This window comes from Protopterus annectens, chromosome 4.part0, assembly GCF_019279795.1.
Source record: "Protopterus annectens isolate FY-2018-M chromosome 4.part0, PAN1.0, whole genome shotgun sequence".
Lineage (NCBI taxonomy): Eukaryota > Metazoa > Chordata > Ceratodontiformes > Protopteridae > Protopterus > Protopterus annectens.
Genome location: NC_056733.1, coordinates 932741508 through 932767145, shown reverse-complemented (window position 1 = coordinate 932767145; position 25638 = coordinate 932741508). Strand labels below are relative to the sequence as shown.

The following is a 25638-nucleotide window of genomic DNA, read 5'->3' as shown; positions in this document are numbered from 1 at the left end:
GCCACTGAAGAATTCTAATGTGTAGCCTGGCAAGTGGCATTAGTAATATGGTGGAGGCCATGGTCCCTAGAAGCTGCAGAATAGTTTTGGCTTTGACCTTTCGTAAGGGGAGAAGACGCTGAATTTGAAGAACCAGATTCTGTGTCCTTTCGGCAGGAAGACAAGCCAACATGTCTACTGTGTCTCTGTGCCTATAAAAATCACAGCTTGAGAGGGCAATAAGGCATATTTTTCCCACTTTATAGAAATTCCCAGCTGGGCACAAAGCTGAATAGTAGTGTCCCTGGTCTGAAGAAGTAGATGCCTGGTGGAAGCAGTCAAGAGCCAGTCGTCCAGATACGGAAACACCTGGAATCCTCGATGTCTCAGGTGAGCTATCACTACTGCCATACATTTGGTGAACACCCTGGGGGCTGTGGTGAGACCAAACAGCAGAGCACAAAACTGGTAATGACTGGCTCCCAGCCAGAAGTGTAGATGACTCCTCGACGCCCTGTCCATTTTGATATGGTAGTAGGCATCTTGGGAGATCTACTGAGCACATCCAATTGTCTTTCCCTAATAATGGGAGTATAGACTACAGTGTCACCATCTGGAACTTGTCCTTTTTTTACTGATTCGTTCAATCTGCTAAGGTCCAAAATGGGCCTCCAGTCCCCTGTACGTTTTGGCACTAAAAATAATCTGGAGTAAGTTTCGGATCCTATTTGGTCTGCTAGGACGGTTTGGATGACTCTTTTTGACAGCAACTTGTTGACCTACAAAGTTGCCTGATCCCTGTGATTGGGTGGAACATCCAGGATCCTCTTGGGAACAAAGGGTGGAAGAGAAAAGGGTATGACATAACCTCTGGTAATAACACTTTGTACCCACTTGTCTTGAGTGATACCCAGCCAGGCTTCTGGATACAAAAAAATGCGACCCCTGACTGGCCCCAGAGAAGCACAGCCAGGCCCCACATCAGGAGCTCTGGTAAGGCCAGCCCTGAAAGGAATCGCGACCTCCCTAGTTTTGCGGACCGCCCCTGCCTCTAGGGCGACGTCTACCATTTCCTCCTCCTCTGCCTCTGAAGGAGGAGTCATCCTGTGCATCCTGGAAAAACGTCTGGGACTTCTTGAACCACATCTTACCACCCCTCTGACCCTTAGGGTATGGTCTAGAGGGAACAGTAAAACGTGCTCCCATGGCAGAGAGTGTTTTTCCTTCTTGCTCGCACCGGGTGAGTGTGTCCTTCACCTTGGGTCCAAACAATGAGTAACCATCGAAGGGGGCATTGGTAAAGGTAGACTTGAATGATTCCGCAAAGTTACACAAATGCATCCAGGAATGACACCTTAGGAAAATTCCTGAACCCGCTGTTCTACTCGCTCCATCGGCTGCATACGAAATAAGCCGCATGGAAGAGTTGACGATAGGGTTCAAGGCGGACAACTGGACAAACACCTTGTCAGGGACTCCCTCAGTACGTGCACCTTGTAAAGACTCTCCTAACTCTAAGATCTCTCTGAAGCCTTGTGAAGTGAGTAAGGTAGTTCAGCAATCTAAGGGTAAATGCCGCTGAAGAAAAGATACGCTTCCTGTATCTGTCCACTGTTCAAGACTCCGTATTCGGCAGATGAACAGAAGAAGTCTCAACTAGCTCCTTCTTAGTGGCCGCCACCACCACCATGGCCTACGGGAACACCTTTAGACAAAAAATCCTTTTCTGGGGGTGCAGAAAGAAACTTATTCGGTCTCCTGGGAACTTGCTCCATGGCATCAGGAGTATCCCACACCTTTCGACTAACTAGCTCCATCAGTTCGTCCAAGGGTGGAGACACCCAAGAGGCTGAAGGTTGAGATCCAAAAGCCTTCAGGTACACTGACTCCTCATCAGAAGGAGTGACAGTGGACCAGCCGCACTTCTGTTTAAGGATCTCCAGGATGTCTACAAAGGAGACATCATCAGAGGACGACTTGGGGGACCCTTTTGACTGCTCGAGGTCAGTGTCAGTGGTGAGAGACTCCTGCTGGGAGTCTACATGCTTCCTCTTACATGTTCTCTTCCATGGAGGCTCCTCAGAAAGATATTCCGAGGCGGTCTCGGAAGAGTGGGGGCCACCAGCCAGTGGCTCCTGAGGCTGAGGATCTCTGCTGTCCAAGGAGAGAGCAGGCGCTGAGACAGAAGTAGGTGCCTTAGGGGGAAGAATGTCAGTACCTTGGTAGGAGCTGACGATCTGGACAGCACACTCCTCATCATCTCGAGTGCTGACCTCTCTGGCTCCGAAGACCTCCCCGGCTCCAAGGGGTGGAGGATGCTGTCAGCTCTAGAGCTATCGGCTCCGAGATAGATATAGGATCCAAACTCACTCTAGCCGACGCACCAAGAGGAAGACTTGTCACCGAAGAAGTTCGGTTTCAAGTATCCCTGTCGGGGCTGACAGGGGGCTTCAGCTCCCAGACACTACGGACGGCGCTGAGTGTGTCGGAGCAGAACTTGGCTCTGAAACAGCCACAGGGGGAGCTGGAGCTGAAGGTTCCACCAGTGGTACCAAACACTCCGGCTCCGAAAGACCAGCATGGCTCGGAGGAGGAATGATCGAAGTGGGCTTAACGGACTCAAGTGGCTCCGGAACAGACTGGGTTGGAGCCCACAACAATTTAGGTAAGACAGATGACTTCAACAGTTTCAGCACTACCCTCTACACATTTTCATCTGATAAGCTCCTGGAAAACCTGGATGACATAGAAGAGCGGGATCTCTGCAGTATTGGAGACTTCAATATGGGGAGACCGGTAGAGGATCCATAGACTGGCTCCGAGAAATGGTCTCAGCGGCTGGCTCCGAAATACTTGGAACCGTCCCTGTAATCATAGTACTGCTCTCAGACGGCACCAAACTCTGTGGAGCCAATGAGACAGTGGACTTAACTGATTTGGTGATTTTAAGAGGTGGCTCCGAGACACCAGCCAGTGCCGGGGAGGGCCTCTTAGAGGACTTAAGACTTTTCCTTTGTAGATTTAGAAGAGGAAGAAGAGCTGGCCAGATTTTTCTCAAAGGAAGGTTTAAGACCACCTTTTAGGATGAGCTTGTTTTTCCTTTCTTGCAACACCCTAGCACTGAAAGAGTGGCAAAATAAGCAAGTCTCCTGTAAATGGATGGCCCCCAAACAGTCAATGCAGTTACTGTGGCCATCCGTTATGGACATATTCTGTGAGCATTTAATACATTTCTTAAAGCCAGATGGCTTATGGTCTTTACTCTCTTTAGACATTCTCACAGAGATGAGCACACACACACACAGAAAAGAGGAGAGGGAGGACTAAGTCCTCTAACTTAAACGGGCCTAGCCCTGCAGGAAAGAGAAAGACACCAAGAGGACTAGGTCCTCTACCTTAAACAGGCCTAGCCTGGGCAGGAAGGGAAATGGAGAAAGTTGGTCTTCTAACTAAAACAGACCTAGAGAGTTACAGTAAGCAGAGAAGTTCACACACTCAAACAGGAATACTAAACAAGGAAACAGAACCTAGTTCTGTTAACAACAGTAACCAATGAAGCAAGCGGGAATCTGCAAAAAACTCAGACTTATGACTAAGGAAGAACACAGAACCTTGTTCTGTTAACAACGATAATTCAACAAGCAGGAAGGCAAAAAACTTGACTTATGCCTATTGACAACACACAGTCTAACAGAGTGCAAAAGGCGCCTACAAATACGAAGTCTATTAAGAAACACGAAAAACCAGCACACAGGATACCAATAGTAAGAAGCCAAAAGGCCAAGATTGCACCAAATGGTGCAATTATAAAGACTAACTATACGAAATTGCAAACTACGCTAACTGTGACTAAACAATGATACAATAAGAGTTTTTGACTAAAACAGTCCAAAAGATTTTTGAATAAGTTTAAGTAAATGCAAAACTTAGCCAGAGCCAAAGAGAAACACAACTGAACTCGTCAGCATGGCAAATGAGATCTGGGGATTGTACTGGTGCACTATGGGATACTTAACTAGCCACGAGCCAACTAGAAGACTTCTAGCTTGTAAATAGGCTGGGTTGGAGCCGAGGATCGGCTCCGATCCCATATGTAAGAATGAAGGTGAGATAGGACTACAGAACGTCTAGAGTTGCAAGTTCAGAAAGCAGCTTTTCGTGGGATACTGCGTCAAATGCTTTGGAAATGTAAAGGGAAACTGAAGAACCAAGGTTGCCCTGATTTATCTATTGGTTTACTATGTTGGTGAAGTTGAGGATGGCAGTGGTCATATTGTGGTTGGGCCTGAAACCGTGCTGGGTGTTGGAGAGGAAGTTGTGTTTTGTTATATGTTTCATAAGCTGAGAGTAAATGCCCTTCGAGGATTTTAGAGAGGAGTGATAGGATAGCAGTAGATCTACAGTTCTTTAACAGTTGAAGTACCTAATTTGTGAAAGGGTATAATAATACATTTACTTCCAGACTGATGAGACAGTTTACAGTTATTAACCGGATAACAGGAATGGAGACAGGGACGGCTTGTGCTCCTGCACCTGTTCTGAGAAACTCAGTGGGAAGGTTACCGGCAGTCGAGGATGTTGCTTTTAATTTGGCCAGTAATTCTTTTATTGCTGATGTTGAGGCAGGCTGAAAACTAAAAGACAGTATATGTTGCTTGTGAGAATAGCTGGAAGTTGGAGGGGTGAAGTGAGGTGGTCATTGATTAGTGATAGAACAGACTGGAAATAATAAGTGTTGAAATGAAAGGCAATGGACTCTCTGCTGTTTAAAGTAGAAGGACAGGGTGTAGTGGCATGGCTGGGGTGTAATAAAGGCTGTAGTGGTATGGCCGGGGTGTAACAGTTTATTTCCACAGGACCAAAAAAGCTTGGGTTGTTTTGGTGCCTTTTTGCAGATTACTGTAGTATGATTTCTTGTCAGATTTAACAAGGATCTTAGTATGGTTTCTGAGATATCTGAAATGCTTGGTAGGCTTGTTGTGTTTTATTCTTATGCCATTCAGTTGTGGTGGGACAGGGCTGTACTAAATGTGTCTTTGCCAAATTTGGTTAAATTAAATACTTTGATAGATTATTTGTTCGGGTGAACCACGCTGTTGTCTTACTACATAGGTTGGCAGGTGGTCACTTACAGTATCTGGTAAGCAACCAGAAGATTTTATTCTATGAGGTTTGTTTGTCATTATCCAGTCCAGCATGGACTGCCTGTTGGAGCTTTTGTTGATGCTGATCATGGAGCTTCTTAGTCATGTGAAGCAGATTAGGTGAAGAGAGTCCATGGGGTTGCTACTGTTTATGGATTGCCAGTGCATATTCAACATTGTGTGTGTATATATATATATATATATATATATATATATATATATATATATATATATATATATATATATATAAATAAAACATTAAGGTTTCCTGGGGGATGTTGTCAGATATCCAGTGTTGGATATTTTTGGCTGAGGTAATGTTGTTGCCTGGTGGATGTATACTACTGAGATACATACAGATTTCTTATGGATGATTTTTGAGATTTGCAATCAGGAGTTCAGCATTATTAAATTTTTGGATATTTAGATGTACTGGGGTTATTTATAAGTTTTTTACAAATAATAGCAATACCACTTCTCTTTTAAGTTTTCTGTCCTTTCTGAGTATGTTAAAATCTGGGGGAATAACTTTGCTGTTGGTTATTTCTTCCTTTAGCCAGGTTTCAGACATTATTAGAATGCCTGGGGAGTAAAAATCTAGACATGCATGGATACCATGCATTTTGTTGCAGATAATTCTGAGGTTTTGTTGAAAAGACTTAAGTTAGACTCGTTACCTGATGGGAAAACTGTGCTGTGAGCAGTAGAAAGTAATGGGTTGGCCATGGTGGACAGCAAATAAAAACCCCAAAAAGAAGGCAAATTTCTCAACATACTAGCTGATCTCTGGCTTTCACCTTCCTGACTCTTTCCAAAGAACTCATTTTTATTACTATAGTTATTGTGAGACGGGTCATATGCCCCACAGTGCTTTCTCCTTATTTCCTGGTATACAATAACTCCATCATTTCACTATTCGAGGTGATGCCACAAAGTTTTTTTTTAAGCTCCCCTACTTCTGGAGTGTTTCTCCCCGGGCCTCCGCTGAAAACAGGATCTGTGGAACCTAGTCAGACTTTCCCAGTCAACAAATGTTAAATAATAATAATAAAATAATGTTTCCTGAGTGCTGTAAAAGAACTGTGTTTGGGCACCAACAACTAAAAACAACCACTTTCTCATTAAAAGTCTTCAGGCAATGGCATCACGGCAATGTGCATGCTTCCTTAGACGTATAGCTTATGAACCATGCTGCTGAACCTGCCTTGTACCCACATCAGGCAATGGCATCACGGCAATGTGCATGCTTCCTTAGACGTATAGCTTATGAACCATGCTGCTGAACCTGCCTTGTACCCACATCAGGCAATGGCATCACGGCAATGTGCATGCTTCCTTAGACGTATAGCTTATGAACCATGCTGCTGAACCTGCCTTGTACCCACATCAGGCAATGGCATCACGGCAATGTGCATGCTTCCTTAGACGTACAGTGTATGAATCATGCTACTGAACCTGCCTTGTACCCACATCAGGCAATGGCATCACGGTAATGTACATGCTTCCTTAGACGTATAGCTTATGAACCATGCTGCTGAACCTGCCTTGTAGCCACATCAGGCAATGGCATCACGGCAATGTGCATGCTTCCTTAGACGTATAGCTTATGAACCATGCTGCTGAACCTGCCTTGTAGCCACGGCAATGTGCATGCTTCCTTAGACGTATAGCTTATGAATCATGCTGCTGAACCTGTCTTGTAGCCACATCAGGCAATGGCATCACGGTAATGTACATGCTTCCTTAGACGTATAGCTTATGAACCATGTTGCTGAACCTGCCTTGTACTCACATCAGGCAATGGCATCATGGTAATGTGCATGCTTCCTTAGACGTATAGCTTATGAATCATGCTGCTGAACCTGCCTTGTAGCCACATCAGGCAATGGCATCACAGCAATGTGCATGCTTCCTTAGAGGTATAGCTTATGAACCATGCTGCTGAACCTGCCTTGTAGCCACATCAGGCAATGGCATCATGGTAATGTGCATGCTTCCTTAGATGTACAGCGTATGAACCATGCTGCTGAACCTGCCTTGTAGACACATCATGGCAATGTGCATTCTTCCATAGAAGTACAGCATGTGAACCATGCTGCTGAACATGTCTTATCACAACAATGTGCATGCTTCCTTAGACGTACAGCGTAGGAACTATGATGCTGAACCTGCCTTGTAGCCACAGATCACAGCAGTACATCCAGCTTCCTGTAAGGTGGTGCTGTTTAAGACCTAGGCTAGCTATGTTCCCCAGGGGTGAGGGGAAATTCTCCCAGCCCTACCATTTTGACTCTCCAACCTAAGAGGGTCATTCCCAAACATTCACCCAGCCTCTCCCTTGCTGAATCTCCCACTTTCCAGGGTCATTCCCAAACATTCATCCAGCCCCTCCCATGCGGGTGCTCCCGCCTACCAGGGTCCTTCCCAAACTCCATGTTATTTCACACATGTTCTGATCTATTACCTGTTATGCTACGGTGAATTATAAATGTCTGATCACTTTATATACATTATGATTTACAGGCTGAAGAAACTGACAGGTCTCAAAACAGTCCACAAGGTAACTTAGCCATGTAACTGAGAACTAATCTACCACATAGTTCCAATTATTGCAAACCAAGTTTAAACAGATTTTTTTTAATACACAGACTTTCAGGCAAGAACTGATAGTTCATTTCTTACATAATGGCACAACCACAACACAGTAGCATTTATACCAGACAAAAATGAACCCATATTTTTAGGCTCCTTTATAACATTTTAAATTATTGTGCCGGCTGATGCTACACTGAATAACCACATTAGTTAAAACATATCCTTTCTGCATTTATTTGCAATAACGTGACAGCATATAACTGAAATGTATGTATTTCCCTTTTCTTTATATGTTAAATGATACCCACCACTTACTGTTTACCAGCTGATCCACAAGCTTCTCCACCTGTTTTGTTTTAATCATATGCTCTTTCAGCAATGGGAAATGTTTTGTTTTTGTAAGTTTTTCAATCTGATTATTGCTGATTATATAGTCTAGAATCTTCTGTGTAACCTGGGGGAAAAAAAATTGACAGCGATTATGCAGAACTATTCAGATAAGAACTAATTTAACTAAACAATCTGTAAGCAGCAATCTTGCTGCAAAACATGACAATCATACATGCTTTTTTATAATGTGGCTCATGTTTTCCATTCAGTTGGATTTCTTTAAGCAGTGTATGTCAGACTACTGTGTTTTGTAACCTATACCAACAATACAGACAACAAAAAAACTCTGACAGTCCTATGTGTGTATATTACACACATGTACATATACACATGCATGTCTGTTTATTATATATATATATATATATATATATATATATATATATATATATATATATATATGGTTACCTATCAAAACATCTACTCTTCATAACATCTAAACTCAAAACATCAAGACCATAACATCTAAACTTCATAACATCTAAAACTCATAACATCGAATCTCAAAACACTGAAAACTACAAAGCAACTATAAACAACATCCCACACACTGTTTACTACGTTTCTGCAGGGGTGCAAGCCCACCTGCACCCCCATGTGGTGGGCTCTGCCCCCCCCATAAATTAAATATACAAACTCAGAGATCGCAGTACAGTGGAGTTAGGAAATTAACTTTTTCCCCCACTGTAGTACAAACTTGGAGTTGGTATAAACGTAGTAAACAGTGTGTGGGATGTAGTTTTCAATGTTTTGAGACTCAGTGTTATGACTTTTAGATATTTTGAAGTTTAGATGTTATGGTCTTGATGTTTTGAGTTTAGATGTTATGAAGAGTAGATGTTTTGATAGGTAATTATATATACATATACATACATATATATATATATATATATATATATATATATATATATATATATACACACACACACACACACACACACACACACACATACATACATATACACACACACAGAGTTATAGATAATTAGATAGATATTATATATTTATTTATTGAAATCTGTTGACCAGAAGAGTATGACTGGGGCAAGGGCCCCTTTTCGGCACAGTCCTGGGAACAAAAAAGAAACTGTAACTAAAGCAAACTAACTTATAAAAAGAAAAAGAACTTTACATCACCAAGTATATTCCTCCCTTGGATGGAAAGCACAGCAGCTGCTATACCCTTTCTAACATGACCTGAATGAATGGACAAGCAATCATAAACACCTAGATCTGGCCCTCAAGCCCTCATTGAAACGGGTTAAAACTAGGTATAAATATTAGTCATTTCAATGGGTACCTATGATTTGCGGTATAGTGGTTAGTCTATCGATGGTCTTCTGGAACAACAGCCTAATACTGACCTACGAATCTATGAAACTATAAATAGAAAAATGGCATCTGCATGTCAATTTTGAGTTAGCAAAAACATAACACTGCCGTTTAAAGTGTGATTTAGTAATAAAGAAGTTGAGCAGAAGAGGCTTCATATACATAATAGTGATATATAAATTGCAAATAACATTTAGATTTTGAATCTGGAATACAGAGCATCACAAGCACCATATGGACATGTAACAATATATCAGTTGAAATAATGTAACATATGCAGTGACACATTATAATAAGAAGGGATATGGTTAGCTTAGTGTGTCATGATGTGGGAAAGAGATGGGGAATGAAATGGGATGCTGCAAGTAGTGCTAGCCGAGTCAGTGGCTGTAAAGAGAGGGACATAGGATCAAGAGATAGGAGCACAGGGGATGAGAAAAGGTTGAAAGGTACAGAGGGATGTGATACAATGATATTAAGCTATTTACACGAGAAGTTAATAGTGAATTACTCAGATGTTACAGAGGCATAACAATAAGGAAGATAAGTGAAGCTGTTACACGAGCAGGTAATAGTGAATTACTCAGATGTTACAGAGGCATAAGATGAGGACGATAAGTGAAGCTGTTACACTAGGAGGTAATAGTGAATTACTCAGATGTTACAGAGGCACAACGATGAGGAAGATAAGTGAAGCTGTTACACGAGCAGGTAATAGTGAATTACTCAGATCTTATAGAAGCATAAAGATGAGGAAGATAACTGAAGCTGTTACACGAGGAGGTAACAGTGAATTACTCAGATGTTACAGAGGCATATGAGATGGATAAGTAAAGCGAAGCTGTACGGATTATTCAGATGTTATAGAGGCATAACAATGAGGAAGATAAGTGAAGCTGTTTCAGATGTTATAGAGGCATGACGATGAGGAAGATAAGTGAAGCTGTTACACGAGGAGGTAATAGTGAATTACTCAGATGTTACAGAGGCATAACAATGAGCAAGATAAGTGAAGCTGTTTACACGAGGAGGTAATAGTGAATTACTCAGATGTTAGAGAGGCATAACGATGAGGAAGATAAGTGTAGCTGTTACACGAGGAGGTAATAGTGAATTACTCAGATGTTATAGAGGCATAACGATGAGGAAGATAAGTGAAGCTGTTTACATGGGCAGGTAATAGTGAATTATTCAGATGTTATAGAGGCATAACGGTGAGGAAGGTAGGTGAAGCTGTTACACGAGGAGTTAATAGTGAATTACTCAGATGTTATGGAGGCATAACAATGAGGAAGGTAGGTGAAGCTGTTACACGAGGAGGTAATAGTGAATTACTCAGATGTTATAGAGGCATAATGATGAGGAAGGTAGGTGCAACTGTTACACGAGCAGGTAACAGTGAATTACTCAGATGTTATAGAAGTATAATGATGAGGAAGATAAGTGTACTTTTAGGTTTTCTGTGAAAGCTGCTTGACGAGACTCACCTTTTAGGTGTGTGGGAAATATATTCCATAGTTTTGAAATGTGGTGGAAGTAGAAGGAGGCATCAAAATGGTTATTAGGTTTGGTGTAGTGAACTGGTTTTGGTGTAAGGATCAAAGTTGTTTAGATGGGTTACATCTACTGAAGGAAGGTGTTGCTAGCCATTTACTGAGACCTGTTTTCAGATGATGTAGAGACAGAACATTTTGGACTTCTAGCCATTGACTTATTTTATTATCAATGTTCAACTGGCTTGCTAACAAATGAATTTAATTTGCAGACTGGTGGTCCAAAAATGTACAGTTTGGGGGGAAGGTGAACACAAACTGGGTCCAGTGAATCCTGATGGGATACTTAACAGCAAAACTCAAAAACAGCATGGCAGGAAGAATAAGACTGGAAGGCAGCAGCTGTTCATTTCCAGTCAGATGGACAGAAAGAAACTTGCTAATGAGTGGTGGACCAGTGGAATGCAGTCCTGTGAAAATGGTCAGAAATGTGGACAAGTAGAAAGAAAAGTGGACAATGCAATGACATGGACTCAAACTACATGATCGCCTCGTTCCATTAGTAGAATTGTAAGTAGAGAAAACAGCAATTTAATAATTTCTAAGGTAAAAAGAAAGGTTTAATGTACTCGTAAATTAAAGTTATACAATTATCATAAGATTAGCTCTTCATGATCCATGCCTGTTCACTTCAGACAGGGGGAGTGGTCTGCACAGATGGTAAACATTTGCCATTTCAAAGATTGAGATCCCCACCTTGCTCCCAGTCCCAGAATGCCTCTTGCTTCCCTTCTTTTCCTCCCCTAGATAGTTTTTTCCTTCTGCTTGCTAACAAGCACTGGCAAAATACATATATACATAACAGATCTCTCTAAAATGGACTATAATTTGCCTCCTCTTAAAGGCCATTGTTATGGTTTATTAGGACTTTTTGGAGGAGATAGAGAAACAAAGTCCTTAAAGGTTGGACTCAGCAGGAAGGCAACCCTTAGAAAGGCTTTACACATTTTCTGTGATACCAAGGATGAAGAGTTAAACTCTTGGTGAAAATCTGAAAAGTCTGCTAAATTTACTCTGAGTAGAAAACATGGAAATGCTACCAAATATGTTAGTCAAAAAAATGAAAGCACAGCAGGAATAGTTGCTGTAAACAGATCTACTCCCTGATGAGTTGTCCACAGACAGAATTTTATCAACCTTCCCTCGTACATTTTCAAGGAGGAGGTTTCTAGGTTGCTTTCAGAATTTGGACCACCGAAGAAGGATAAGCAGGGTCCCTGTCCATCAATGGGACTTGAGAAACCATGTGATTATTTTTAGGGATCAGGTGAAGTTTGATAAATGGATAAGACAACGGAGACCTTAATAAGGCTCTAGAAAAAGAAGCTTCATTATCACGTGAGGCCACAGTAAGGTAAACCAAAATTATCAAGCTCAAAAGGGAAGTTATAAAAATATTCTTATAACTATCTTTGCAGATTCTGACCTTTTTTAACAGTATTATTAGGGGAATCGGACAGAAGGCATACAGTAGCCCTAGTGGCCACTGGTGACTAGAGAATCTTGAGGTGATTGACCCCAGTGGAGGGATAAAGGAAAAGAAGTTGCTGTATTTGGCACAGGTTGGGAATACAAACAGGTTGCATAAAGGTTGCCCCCAATGAAGGGAAAATCGCCTATGCTGTTACCAGACTTGGGGACCACTTCTAAGGCAAAATGAAGGCATCCGTTGAATCTGTATACCAATGAGTTGTCTTGACTTGGGGGTATGCGTTGCTATCAGGATGTGATGGGAGTTCACTGTCCACTCACACAACCTCATGTCCTCTTGACAAAGGGGATCGGATCTGATCACCTTTTGCCTGTTGTGAACACTACTGATATTGCCAAAGTGCATTACTGCTGCACCCTGGGAAATTTGGTCCCTAAAGGTCTGCAATGCAAGAACCACCACTCTCGTTTTCAGAATGTTTATGTGCACTGAGGCCACCTGTTGATTCCAAGTCTTTTGAACTGTACGTCCCAAACCATGCACCACACTCCAGGACAGATGTGTATGTGATTAATGTGACTGTGAAGAGAAAAAAGGGAATCCTTTGTTGAGAATGGGTAAACGGAGCTACCACTGAAGATGTCTGACATTTTGAAAAACTAGTTAACCTAATACATGGGATCCTGCAGCTGAGACCACTAGTCGTACAGGGTCCACTCCAGGACTCCCATGTGGAATCTAGCAAATGTTACCAAATAAACATTTGCTGCCGTAAGTCCCAGTCCCCTCAGTATTAAGGTTAACGCTATGGGTATTGCACGAGTAACCTTACTGTTGACAGAATTAACGTAATTACGTCTGGTGGAAGTCTGGCCAGCTTCTGGACTATGTTCAGGTGGCAACATATAAATAGCTGCGCTTTAAATGGCTCCATCTGGAAATCTGCAGTGTTCACAAGTATTCTCAAGGGCAGCCACAGTAAGCAGTCTCTTGCACAAGTCAAGTACTCAGTGTCTGTGACTAGGATCCAGTTATATTGATATGGGAAAATGGTGCTTCCAAGTGGTCTCAGGTGAACTGCAACCACTGTCATGCATCTGGTGAACACCTGGAGGGGATGGAGGCAATGAAAAAGAATGACAGCTCATGCTCAAAAGTGGTAGACCCTTCTGGATGCTTTGACATGTAGGTAGGAGTCTTACAGATCCAAAGAGTACCTCCAATGCCCTTTCTGAAGACATGGAAAAGACTGATTACACCTTGACCATCTGGGACTTGGTTTTCCTTGCATAACAGTTTAGGCAACTTAGTTCAATGATTTGTCTAAGGCCCTTCAACTTTTTGGAGACTGAAAAAATCTGAAACTGGAATAAAATCTAGATCCTTTCTGATCTGGTGGGATTTCTTGTATGATCTTTTTTGTGAGGATGTGGGTGACCTCCATTTGGTGGAGTGGGTCATCTTGAAGAGAGACAAAAGGAAGCTGATGCGGGAGCTACTCTGAAAGGATTTGTATATCCTCTGGAAAAGATTTTCTTGTTCCATCCGTCCTGAATGGTGGCCACCCAGTCAGTAATGTGGAGGGATATCAGACTTTTAAATGCATCCAGACGTGGACAGTTGGGCAAGTCCTTAGGGGATGTTGTGGTAGACTTCCAAGGAGTTATAGAACCTCTGGTTTTGTGGTCCACCTCTACCACTATATTTTGGCATCCAGTGGAAAACTTCCCTGTCAGATCATTGTTCAAAGGCTGGAGGTTCTGATTTACGAAGCCATATGTTCTCTGCACCTTTCTGGTTTCTAGTAAAGGTCTATTGTGAGGTGGAAAACTTTAGTCCAACAGCGACAAATATCTTCTCCTCCTGCTTACTCATGAAAAACCTCTCCTTTACGTGAGGTCCAAAAAGCAAGGACTCAAAGGGAAAATAGGCAAAAGATGCCTCTACGCTTTCTCCAAACCCGCATAACTTGAACCACGCCTGCCTCCTCATAGTAACACTAGACCCATCTGCCCTTCTTAGTCTATCCACTACATAAAGAATCAGTCACATGGAGAGTAAAAAGAGTTATGCACTTACCATAACTTGGCATCTATGTTATCCTACGTTACTATTCATCACTCTTGGGTCTAAAATCAGACATCTGATCCCAGCCGGCAACTTTACAGACAGCTTCTAGGCTTGAGCTCCTCCCACTCCCATGATCCCTTGCTGCCCTCTAACTCCTCAGATCAAGTCTGCCCTAAAGCTAGGAAGCAACTAAGGAATACCTTGACCACTTGATAGGACATTTCCACCTCCTCTAGATCCCACAGACGGGGGACAGAGGGAGGGACAATGATGAATAGTGACATAGGATAACACAGATGACAAGTTATGCTAAGTACATAACTCTTTATCTGATGTTATCCATGTCACTGCTCCTAACTCTTGGGTCAGAGTCTCCAACTACCCTGAATCCTGGGAGGCCTCATGGTAGGACATGCCGAAGAACTGTGGAGCCAAAGGAAGCCCTGTTCTTGGAGGCAATGTCAAGCTTGTAATAAGTGACAGAGGTGTGAGGAGTAGACCAGGTGGCTGCCGCACAAATGTCATCTACAGAATGACAGGTGAGATAGACAGCTGACGTAGCCATAGACCTAGTGGAATGAGCCCTGATTGGACCTGGCAAGGATAAACCTTTGGATGAATAGGCAAAGAAAGTGCACATCAAAATCTAACAAGAGAGTAAATGTGGAGATTGCCTGACCCTTCCTATTAAGAGAGAATGCCACAAACAGCTGGTCAGACCTGCGGAAATCCTTTGTTCTAGTCATGTAAAGTTTGGGAAGAAAACGGGCAACTGAATAGACTGGTTCAGATTTGCTTTTGTGGCAACCTTAGGCATGAATGAAGGATTTGTTTGAAGGACCACTCTGTCTTTATGAAACACCACAAAAAGCAGTTTGACAGAGAGAACCTGCAACTCCAAAACACTTCTAACTGAAATTATGGCTACTAGAAAAGCTATCTTCCATGACAAGAATTTGATATCACATGCGGCAGCAGGCACAAAGGGGCTCTGTGTTAGCTCCCCAGCAGGCAGTACCTCAGAAAGGGAAGTGTTAAGCTCCTTGACCAAGTCCCTCTGTAGCCGGGTGAAATGTGCCAAGTAGTTGAGCACCGTCAAATCGAATGTAGCAAGGTGAAAATCTGCTTTCCATGCCTGTCAATTGTCCCAGACTCATGGTTAGGGGGATAAACAGATGTGCTATGTTCCACCAGCTCTTTCTTAGTGGCAGCAGCTACCATGATTGCATCGAATGGCACACCTTTGGACCAGAACTGCTTGTCAGAAGGGGGGATAAGGAATTTGCTCATTTACATGCATGCTCCACAGTATCTGGCTCCTTCACACCCTGCTGGGGATAAGGTCTAAAAGTTCGTCCACAGGGAGGAAGCCCAGGAGGTAGATGGTCACATCCTGAAAGCCTTCAAGCACAAAGACTCCTCAGAGGACGTGGGAAGAGAAGACCATCAGCCTTTAAGTTTGAGGATTTCTAAGATGTCCCCTTCATCGAGGTCCATATCCTCAGTGAGAGACTCAGCAGGTGAGTCCAAGTGTCTCCTTTTACATGATCTGTTCTGAGGGACCACCTCCAGTGGTGGCTGGGGGAAGAGTTGGAAGACAGGGGGACCCCAAGCAGGATAACTCCCGCCTGAAGGCTAGATCAAGAGGGCTGACCTAGAACAGTATGAGAAGAGTCTGCCAGGAGGGGCGGAGATGGTCCATGGAAGGCCAGGGAGGAAACTCTCTGGGAAGAAAGAGTCCTCTCTATGACCTGGAAAGCCAAAGGACTGGACAATGCTCCATCTACATTAGAGAAAGGGACGGCCACCTGAGGAGAAGGACTGGAGCAAGCCAGCACCTCCTAGCCTCTGGATAGTACCAGCCCAAAGCTGTCAAGGCCAAAGTGCCAAGTGGAAAGGACCAGCCTGATAAACCAGGTCTGGAGCCCTCACCCAAGGACTCTGGGGGGACAGGTATAGCCCGGGACTCTGTCTGCTCAGGGGGAGGCCGAGCAGAGGCAGTCAAGGACTTTGACGGACATAGAAATGGGAAAGTGCCTACTGACCCCCCCCCTCTACCACCCCATTGTGATGCAGGGCCTGAAAGTCCGAAAACTAACCAGGTTGGATGAGGAGATGCCAATGAAAAGGTAGGGGATGGTCCCCTAGTTGGATGGGCTGGGCATTTAAGAAGCCCCAACTCAATCTGAGCCTTGAAAAAGGACCTCATCATCCTGTCCACATTGGAAGGGATCAAACTGCTAGAGGACCTAGAGATGGTGGAGGATCTAGCTGGGGATGGATGTCTAGATCCCAAGGATCTTCCCTCTAAGGAATGACTCCTGTGCTTGGAGGAAGAAGGGGACTGCCCCAAGCCAGAAACCAAGGGGGAATCCTCAATAATAATCATGGGATTTGACCACCTTGGATCTGACAGCAAGCAAGGATCTAAATGCTTGGATCCCACTGATTTGGATCTGAGGAAGCCAGATCCATGGCTGGCCCAGATCTGACTGGATACGAAGGCCTCAATCTGGAAACCTTGGATCTGGGAGTACAGTTAGGCAACCTTGGATCAGAGGGCCTCGAAGCGGAAGTCCCAGATCCATGGGGACAGTAGCGAGGCCTAGGACCTGAGGATATCAGAATCAACTGGGTCGAAGCTGAAGCTGGATCTTAGACACTGAGATCCAACAGCCTTGTCTTTTTTTGAGGAGGAATACCCAGGAAGGAAGCAAGGGGACCTTCCTTTTATGCTCCGAAGGTCCAAGCTTGGCAGGAGACTGGGCCAAGAGGACCTCCTTGAGCCAACCCTTTTAAAAGAAGCTTGTTTTGATGCTTGACCAAAGCTCTGCGGTTGAATGCAACGCAAATGTTGCATTCAACCTCCAGGTGGTCAGCTCCCAAAGAATAAAGGCACTCCTTGTGCAAATCAGACACAGACATCTTCCGAACGCACAAGGAGCACTTTTTCAAGCCCACTGGATTGTCAGACATAGCAGAACAACCTTGCAACCTAAGAGACATGCAGGAATTACAACCGGAAAAACAAGCAAAGGTCAGAACCTGTAGAAAAAAAAAACAGCCGATAACACTACAACGTTCTACACCACTGCAAAAACTACGGACTACCAACTAGACCACAGACCAAAGAATTAACTGCTACTACAAGAAGGATACCAAAAACACACAGTCTAACAGTCTGAGAAACAAAACGGGAGGGGAGGGACTAAACTACCACTACTATACAGAAAACACTAAACTCCAACAGAAAAATACTAGCTATGAAGAAAATTCTGAGAAAGTTTGAAAATAAAGCTACTTATCGACGAAGCCCAAACTATGGCACTATCATCTCCCCAGAAGCCCAAACTATGGCACTATCATCTCCCCAGAAGCCCAAACTAAACTACTGGGTGTCATAGTTGATAACTTAAAGTTTGATGCGCATATCAATCAAACTATCAAAAACATTAATAAAAAACTTGGCTCTCTTTACAAAAATCAAACCTTTCCTTACTCCACTTACTAGAACTGGAATTGGCAATTCCCATCTACTATCAACTCTTCTCTATACCTCACCTCTATTCTCCAACTTATAAAAAACAGATCTTAATAAACTATCATCCTGCTATAACCACACATGCCAGATTTGCTACTGGCACAGCCTACCGGACACACCACTGTCACAACCTAAATCGCCTAGGATGCTTGAACTGCCTAGCCTACTGTAGTACAACCAGCTAATAGTGGCACATAAAGTTCTTTACCAACCAGAAAATACACCTGCACTAAAAAAATATTATCAGCCCCTACACCAGCACATGGCCACTGTGATCATCCACTAGACTCCTAGTTCAAACATACAAATCCAACTGCTCAGCTGGGGAGACTCTGTTTGCTAACTCTGTTAGAAAAACATAGGAGAGACTTCCAGCTGACTTGACCCTAGAACCCTCACTAACTCAATTCAAAAACAAACTTAAGAAGTACTTCAAAACTCATTGGTTATGTCCTTGCACTAACCCCAACTAGTGACCACTCTATTATTTAGGTGCCTTACCTTCAACTACTTCTAACTTTTTTCTACCACTCCATTTCAGGAAGGGTCAATTGTATAACTGCTGCTCAGTGCGTCTTAAACCTGAATGTAATGTTATGTATGTTTAACTTTGAAAATAATGTTATGTTTTGTAAAGTGTTTTATAATAAGTACTATATGTGCTAAATGCTGGCATTGCTTATGACTGTAATCTGCTTGAAACTAGCAGTTACTAAATTTTCAATGTGTATTATTATCTTGGAGCTTTGCTCCCTGGGTCTCCGCTGAAAATGGACATATATCTAGTTGGGCTATCCTGGTCAACAAATGTAAAATAAATAAATAAATTTAGGCCAGATAAGTCATGGGATGTCAGACGCCACGTAGTTGGAATGCTCAAAGTCCTTAAGAGGTCACTTGCATATATCACATGGACCATCACATGAGGTTTAAGTCTAGCTTGGCTGTGTTTTTCTTGCAGTTTTTACTAAATGTTTTATCTGTGTGACAATTTTAACCCTTTAGTTTGGTTTATTGTGGGAGGAGGATCTATGGTGCCAGGATCCTGTTAACATCATTAACTCAAAGATCACCCCAAATCTGAAGTCGTCTGTTTTTTTTTTTTTACTCAAATATTTTTATTTAAATTATTTAAAACACAATCTGAGGTCTTCTGAAGAGGAATGTGAGGAAACCTCCTCCTGACTAGATCTGTGCTTGGGTGGGGGACACTGATCTATTCCTTATGCACCTTCCCCTTCTTTGGAAATTTAGAGTGGATTTGTCTGAGTGCTTGCAAGAGGAATGCTTCCTAGATGTTAAAGATCTGCAGAAATGTTTTGGTGCAGACTGTTGTTGAGACAAGAATAATAGAACTCAAAACCTGAAACTGAGAGATATCATAGGGTGGAGGTGATATAGAAAGGGCTTGTCTGGAGTCTCTCACTCTTGGTGATTTCCTTGGAGCCATGTACAAAACTCAGTTGCTAAAGTTGATGCTGTTGTCACTGAAGCCATCAGCCTCACAACCATCAACAGCTCCCATGAAGTCAAATCCAAGTAAATGCCTTTGATGCTCAGCATCAGTGCTGCACCAGCATGGCGTTGATACTGAAGGCTAAAATGCTGACTATGCACACACTGCAAATGGCTCACTGCCTAAGCTGGAGATGACCCACTGATGTCGATAACTTTGTGTCTTGTAGTCCTTGGCATCAAAGGAGTGGATTGTGTTGAGGACACCAGTAGCAAGGGAGTTGGCCCTGACGGGAGAAGGACCATTTGTTCCACTACAGACAGCATAATATCATTATTCTGCAGCAATACTCCAAGGGCCAAAGCATGCCCTGTAGTAAGAGAACAAGATGTGGAGGGTAAAGGATCTTCTGTAGGCACCCTACAAAAACAGCGGAAGAGAGAACACTGAGCTAAGTTAGGACTTGATTAAAGTTCTCATCATTTGTCCCAGTACAAGTGCATCAATGGACTCTCATGAAGCCTGTTTGGTGATTCTAGAGGCTCTGATAGGTTATGTTTCATGCTATTTAGAAGGCATGCTGGGATACTGACTGGGCCCACTGATGCAGTGTTCTTAGTCTTAGAGAGAGCATTAAGGAGCTGTTCCCTAGTGATAGTAGGGGGAATCACATTTGATATTTCCTGAGGGGAGGAGAGAGGGGTAAATGTGGATGTCTTTATCAGCCAGGAGGTTTCCTATATCTTCTGGCTCAGTACAGGCAGCTCCATTTACAATGAGCTCTGCACACAATTGTGCATTGCCTTTGAGGTTGCGGACATAGCTAAAGAATGCTTTGTGGTTGTCCTTGGACTGGGAGGCCAAACTTACCTCAAACTTGGCTTTGGTAGACTTTATTTGTTCTTTGTTTAGTTTGATGAGCGTGCTTTTATCCTGCTGGGTGCTGCACCTCCTAATTTTTACCATGATTTTCTTCCTCCTGTTATACATCCGATTGATTTTGTGATTCCACCAGGGTGGCTTGGTTTTTGAGTTAGTTCTGTACTTCATGGTGGGTACAGCTCCCTCTATGCAGCTACTAACATGCTTGTAAGGGATTTCTGTGAACAGTTCTGCATAGGCAGAAGTGTTCTCAAGGTTTATGGGAGGCTTGAATTTTTGTCATGTTTCTCACTTAATAGCAGGAGGTTAGCTTTAGAATAGTTACTGAATATTCCTAGTTTAGCTGGGGGTCCAAGCTTTATTTTTACTTCAAAGCAGACCATTTTGTGGTCTGACCTTACCAAGGAAGGCATTACAGTAGGGGGTGTGCAGCAGTCTCCCATTTTAGAGAGGACCAGATCCAGTATGGTTACACCCCTGGTTGGTGTATTGATTATCTGGTCCAGAGAGCTTGTGTTTACAAAATCCAGGAATCTCTGTGCATGTACATCTGGTGTCGTATAGGATTCCCAGTTAATTGTGGGGTAATTAAAGTCACCCATGAATAAGGTATTGGGTTGGATGGTTAGTGTTTCTAATAAGTTTAAATACATAGTATGGCTTTCCTGGGCCATAGAGGGGGACATCCAGCTTGCAGGGAAGTCGTGCTGGATTTTACCTATGGGGTTTTGAACATGGAGTAGCTCAAATGCATTGTCCTATTTGACCAGCCTTGAAGTATATATATTTTTTTATGTAAATAGAGACACCTCCACCTTTAGTCCCTGCCTGTGAAGTAGCTGGTCTAAATGTGTGGAAGGCATTAACTCCTTGCACTGTTGCTGTGCTCTCCGTGGCTTTAAACCTCAGCGACGGCACAAACATCAGCATTCTCCAGGGTAAAGAGAGCTTCTAAGGAGTGGAGTTTTTTATTTAGATTCCTAGCATTGAACAGTAATACCTTTAGATTTTCTTGGTTTTGATTTGGTATGTTGGAAGTACTTTCAGTATGACATTGCCTAAAAAGGCACTATGGGGGAAGACAATATTTTAGCTAATATTTGAAAGCCTAGAGGGGAGAGGTGCAGACCAACCCTGGCAAAACAGCATGGTCTGTTGACCATCTCCTTCCATGATAACAAATATTGCACCCCCCTAGAATGACACCAGAAACAAAGCCAGTTATTAAAGTCAATCATCCTTTGTTCATGTTGTGGCATCATCCTTGGAGAAGGTAAAATGCTGCTCAATGCTAGGCTCACAGTAGCCTGAGACACATATTCCGAGAGCTCTATGATGTCTCTCTTCATATAGTCTTGGGAGGCACATCTCAGGTCATTTACTACCACATAGACTATGACTGAGTCATACTAGTACTGCACTTGTGGTTCAATGACCTAAGTGCATGCATGGTGTGGAGGATCCTAGACCCTGATACGCAACTGACAGTAACGTTGTCCTTACTCAGCCTGGTGAGAGAAACATTAATGTGTCTCAGGATGGTCTCCAATGGCTAGAATGTTGGATTGTGTGGTGACTTGCCTTATGGGCTTAGAGGTAGAGGCTCCATGAGCAGTAGTTCTATGTGTTGATGTGGGTGTTGTTTTGAAAGAGCGCATTTAGGGCTGCTGAGGGTATTTCTTATGTGTACTTTGTCTAGGAGGTCATTGTGGTTTAGGAAGGTTACATGTAAGTGCCTCAGCATATGCAGGTCTAAATGTCTGCTTTGAATTGTGCATGATGCGTGCAGCATGTGTACTACTGACAACCTTATTGACATTAGGAGTACTTTTATGTGAGAGCTTTGCCTCCAGTGACATTGTGTAAATACATCTCTCACATACCATATCAGTCTGTTTGAGAATTAACTGGTTGTCAGTAAACATGAGGCAATTTCTACATTGCCTCAGGATGCCCACGATAAATACATGATAAAAGACAAATTATTATCCCAGGGATAAAAATTCAAAGGGGATATTCCAGTGTGACTCTGTCACCGCTGCTATTCTGCCTTGCCCTTAAACCATTAACTGTCTACTTAACAGCTTAGGCCATGGCTATAACTTAGCTCATGGAAAACAAAGTGTAAAGACTTGTCATCCTCTCTTTGTTGATTTAAAAAGTACAGTTGTGTATACTTACCATAAATGTGGATGTTCGAGTGTATTCACTGTTGCAGTCATTACATTTGGGTTATCTGCCTGCAGGTAGCCCTCAGCCAGCCTGAATATCAGTCTTAGCTCCCTGCGTCAGATGCTGTCTCTTCTTCCATGACGTCAGGTCGTCAGGAGTATAAAGCATGCAGCCGACACCGTTACATCAGTTTTTCTTGCCCCAGATGTCAAGTGCCCCCATAATGGGAAGGAAGCAATTATATATTAGGTTACACCTCCAACAAAAAACAAATAACCAGAAAGCTGAAATACACTAAACAAGAAGAAAGGTATAGCCAAGAGAAGTCAGGGGGCTGGAGGGAGGGTAACCAGGACTGCAACAGTGAATACACTCGAACATCTACATTTATGGTAAGTGTACACAACTGTACTATGTTCTTCATGTTTCACTGTTGCAGTCATTAAATTTGGGTAGCTTCCCAAAGCTAAGGAAGGGGGGAGGAAGTTAGAGAGCATTAGGACCAGCTATTAAGCCCTGCAAGACTGCAGTGGCAAAACCAGCTCTGAATTTAGAAAAAAAAGGCAAGTGGTAATGCTTGGTGAAGGTAAGCACAGAGCTCCAGGTAGCAGCTTCTAGGATGTCCCTGGTAGGGACACCTCTGATAAAGGCTGTAGAGGTAGATGCAGCCCTGGTGGAATGTGATGTTATCCCATGTGGGGTAGGTTTTCCATGGTGCTTATTGCAGAAATAAATGCAATGGGCTATCCACTTAGAAATGGTTTGCTTTGAAATGGCCTTCCCCTCTGCCCCTGCAGCAAAGGCAACTAGCAGTTTTTCTGAGAGGCTAAGTCCTGTCCAAATCAAATCTAAGTTGTCTCTGCACGTCCAAAGAGTGCAGTATTCGTTCTCCTTTGTTCTGTGGATTAGGAAAAAAGGTAGGCAAATGAATGGACTGATTAAGGGACACACTGGATACCACCTTGGGCATAAAGAAAGGAGTGGTCCCGAGGGACACCCTGTCTGCATGGAAGATGATGAAGGGCTCCACTGGCATGAGGGCCTGTAATTCAGAAACTCTTCTTGCTGAAGTGATGGTTAGAAGGAAGGCTGTTTTCCCAGAAAGGAATTTCAACTCTGCAGTTGCAGCTGGCTCAAAAGGAGGTAGAGTGAGCTTTTCCAATACAAAGTTAAGGTCCCAGGCTGGAGTAGGGGCTCTCCTGAGTGGTCTTAAATTTTTGGCCCCTATGAGGAATTGTTTCAGCGGGGGGAGGGTCAGAGAAGAGGGGTGGGCTCAGTATTCTAATGCGCTGAAATGGCTGAGGCATGAATCTTAATTGATGAGAAGGAAAGGGAGCATCTCTGTTAAGTATTTAAGAATATGAGGTAAGCTGGGCACTGTTGTGCCCATCCACTGAGTCTGGCTCCAGGAGCAGTATCTTTTCCACTTTTCAGCATAGAATTTTCCAGTACTCGGCCTCCTTGCCTCCAGAATGACATCTAGCACCTGCTTACTGAGGGATGCTAATGGAGAGCTCAAGGAATTAGCCAGGCTGCAAGGTTCAGTGTTTGAAGCTGGGGGTGCAGAATCTGGCCCTCCTGTGGGGACAGCAGGGAAGGGGTCTGAGGCAGGTGCCATGGTTCCAGCAGTGACATACTGCGCATGAGGGGGTACCAGTGCTGGCGTGGCCAGTCTGGTGCAATCAGCATTGTCCTTTGTTTGTCCTGTTTGATCTTTAGCAGAAGATTCAAGAGGCAGAGGGGGAAAGGCATAAACTGACAGGCTTTACCAGGTGTAGAACAGGGCATCCACTTTTCAAGCTTGACTGTGAGAAGTCCTTGTGCAGAATTTGTCCAATTGGTAGTTCTGAGGGGAGGCAAACCGGTCTATCTCTGGGTTCCCCCATTTGTTTCTCAAAATGTGGAATATCTTTGGTTCCAGTTACCACTCATGTGGGTCCATGAGATTTCTGCTTGGGTCATCTGCCAGTGAATTTAGCTTGCCTGGCAGAAATTGAGCTTTTAGGTGCACTTGGTAGCTCAAGGCTGTGTTCCACAGAGCCATGGCTAGTCTGCAGAGAGGATACAAGTGGGTTCCTCCCTGCTTGTTTATGTACCACATAACAGTGGTGCTGTCTGTTTTTACCAATAATTGTCCTGGAAGAATGTGGTCCTTGAAGGCTGTCAGGAAATTTTGTACAGTTAACATTTATTTTTGATTGATATGCAGGTGCATCTGACTCATATTCCATTTGCCCTGAATGCACTTCTCTGCCAAGTGAGCCCCCCATGCATAGTCTGATGGTTCTGTTGTTAGGGTTTGGGCGGCAGGGGGTAGAGTGAATTGGAGTCCCTTGTGGTAGCAGGCCTCGGCCCACCAAAGGAACTCTGTCTTTATACAAGGAATGATAGGAATCATTGATTCCAGGTCCTGAGAATGTTGGCACCATAGGCTTTTTAGATACCATTGTAGTTTCCTAATATGCAGTTTTGCAAATGGAATTAGTAGAATGCAGGCAGCCATGAACCCCAGGGCTTGCAGGATTTTCCTTGCAGATAGCTGGGTCTTTGTGGCCAGTACTTTGAAGCAGGCTGTCAAATAAACTTGTTTCTATGGCATGAGGTAAGCCATCTGGGAAGTTGTGTTCAAGCTTGCTCCCAGGAATACAATTTGTTGGCAGGGTACTAGGTGAGATTTCTTTTCGTTTATGGTGTACCCCAGTGAGGTTAGAAGTTTCTTTATAAATGCCAGATGATTTAGTAGCATGCCCTGGCTTTCTGCCTGAGTCAGACCACTGTCCAGGTATGGGTATATTTGAATATTTCTTTGCCTGCAAAATGCAATGACTGGAGCTAGGCACTTTGTGAATACCCTGAGTGCAGTAGATAAGCCAATGGGAAGTGCAGAGAACTGATAGTGCATGTAGCCTGCTCTGAAGCGTAGGTATTTCCTGCAAGATTCCATAAGTGGAATGTGCAGGTAAGCTTCCTTTAAGTCTAAGGTTGCAAACCAGGCATCTTTGCATAGCATAGGAAGCAGCTGGTGTAGTGTTAACATTTTGAATTTTGGGATTACCAAAAAGGTGTTTAGAATACAGAGGTCCAGGATAGGATGC

General features: G+C 43.3%; 1 protein-coding gene across 1 annotated transcript in view; it reads right to left on the bottom strand.

Moving 5' to 3' along the window:
• Positions 1–25638, bottom strand: part of KNTC1 (kinetochore associated 1) — a 3090908-nt gene that overhangs the window by 289217 nt on the left and 2776053 nt on the right. The window contains exon 62 of the mRNA XM_044068909.1: positions 8027–8172. Within this exon, the coding sequence (XP_043924844.1) occupies positions 8027–8172 (146 nt within the window). The remainder of the gene's footprint in view (positions 1–8026; positions 8173–25638) is intronic.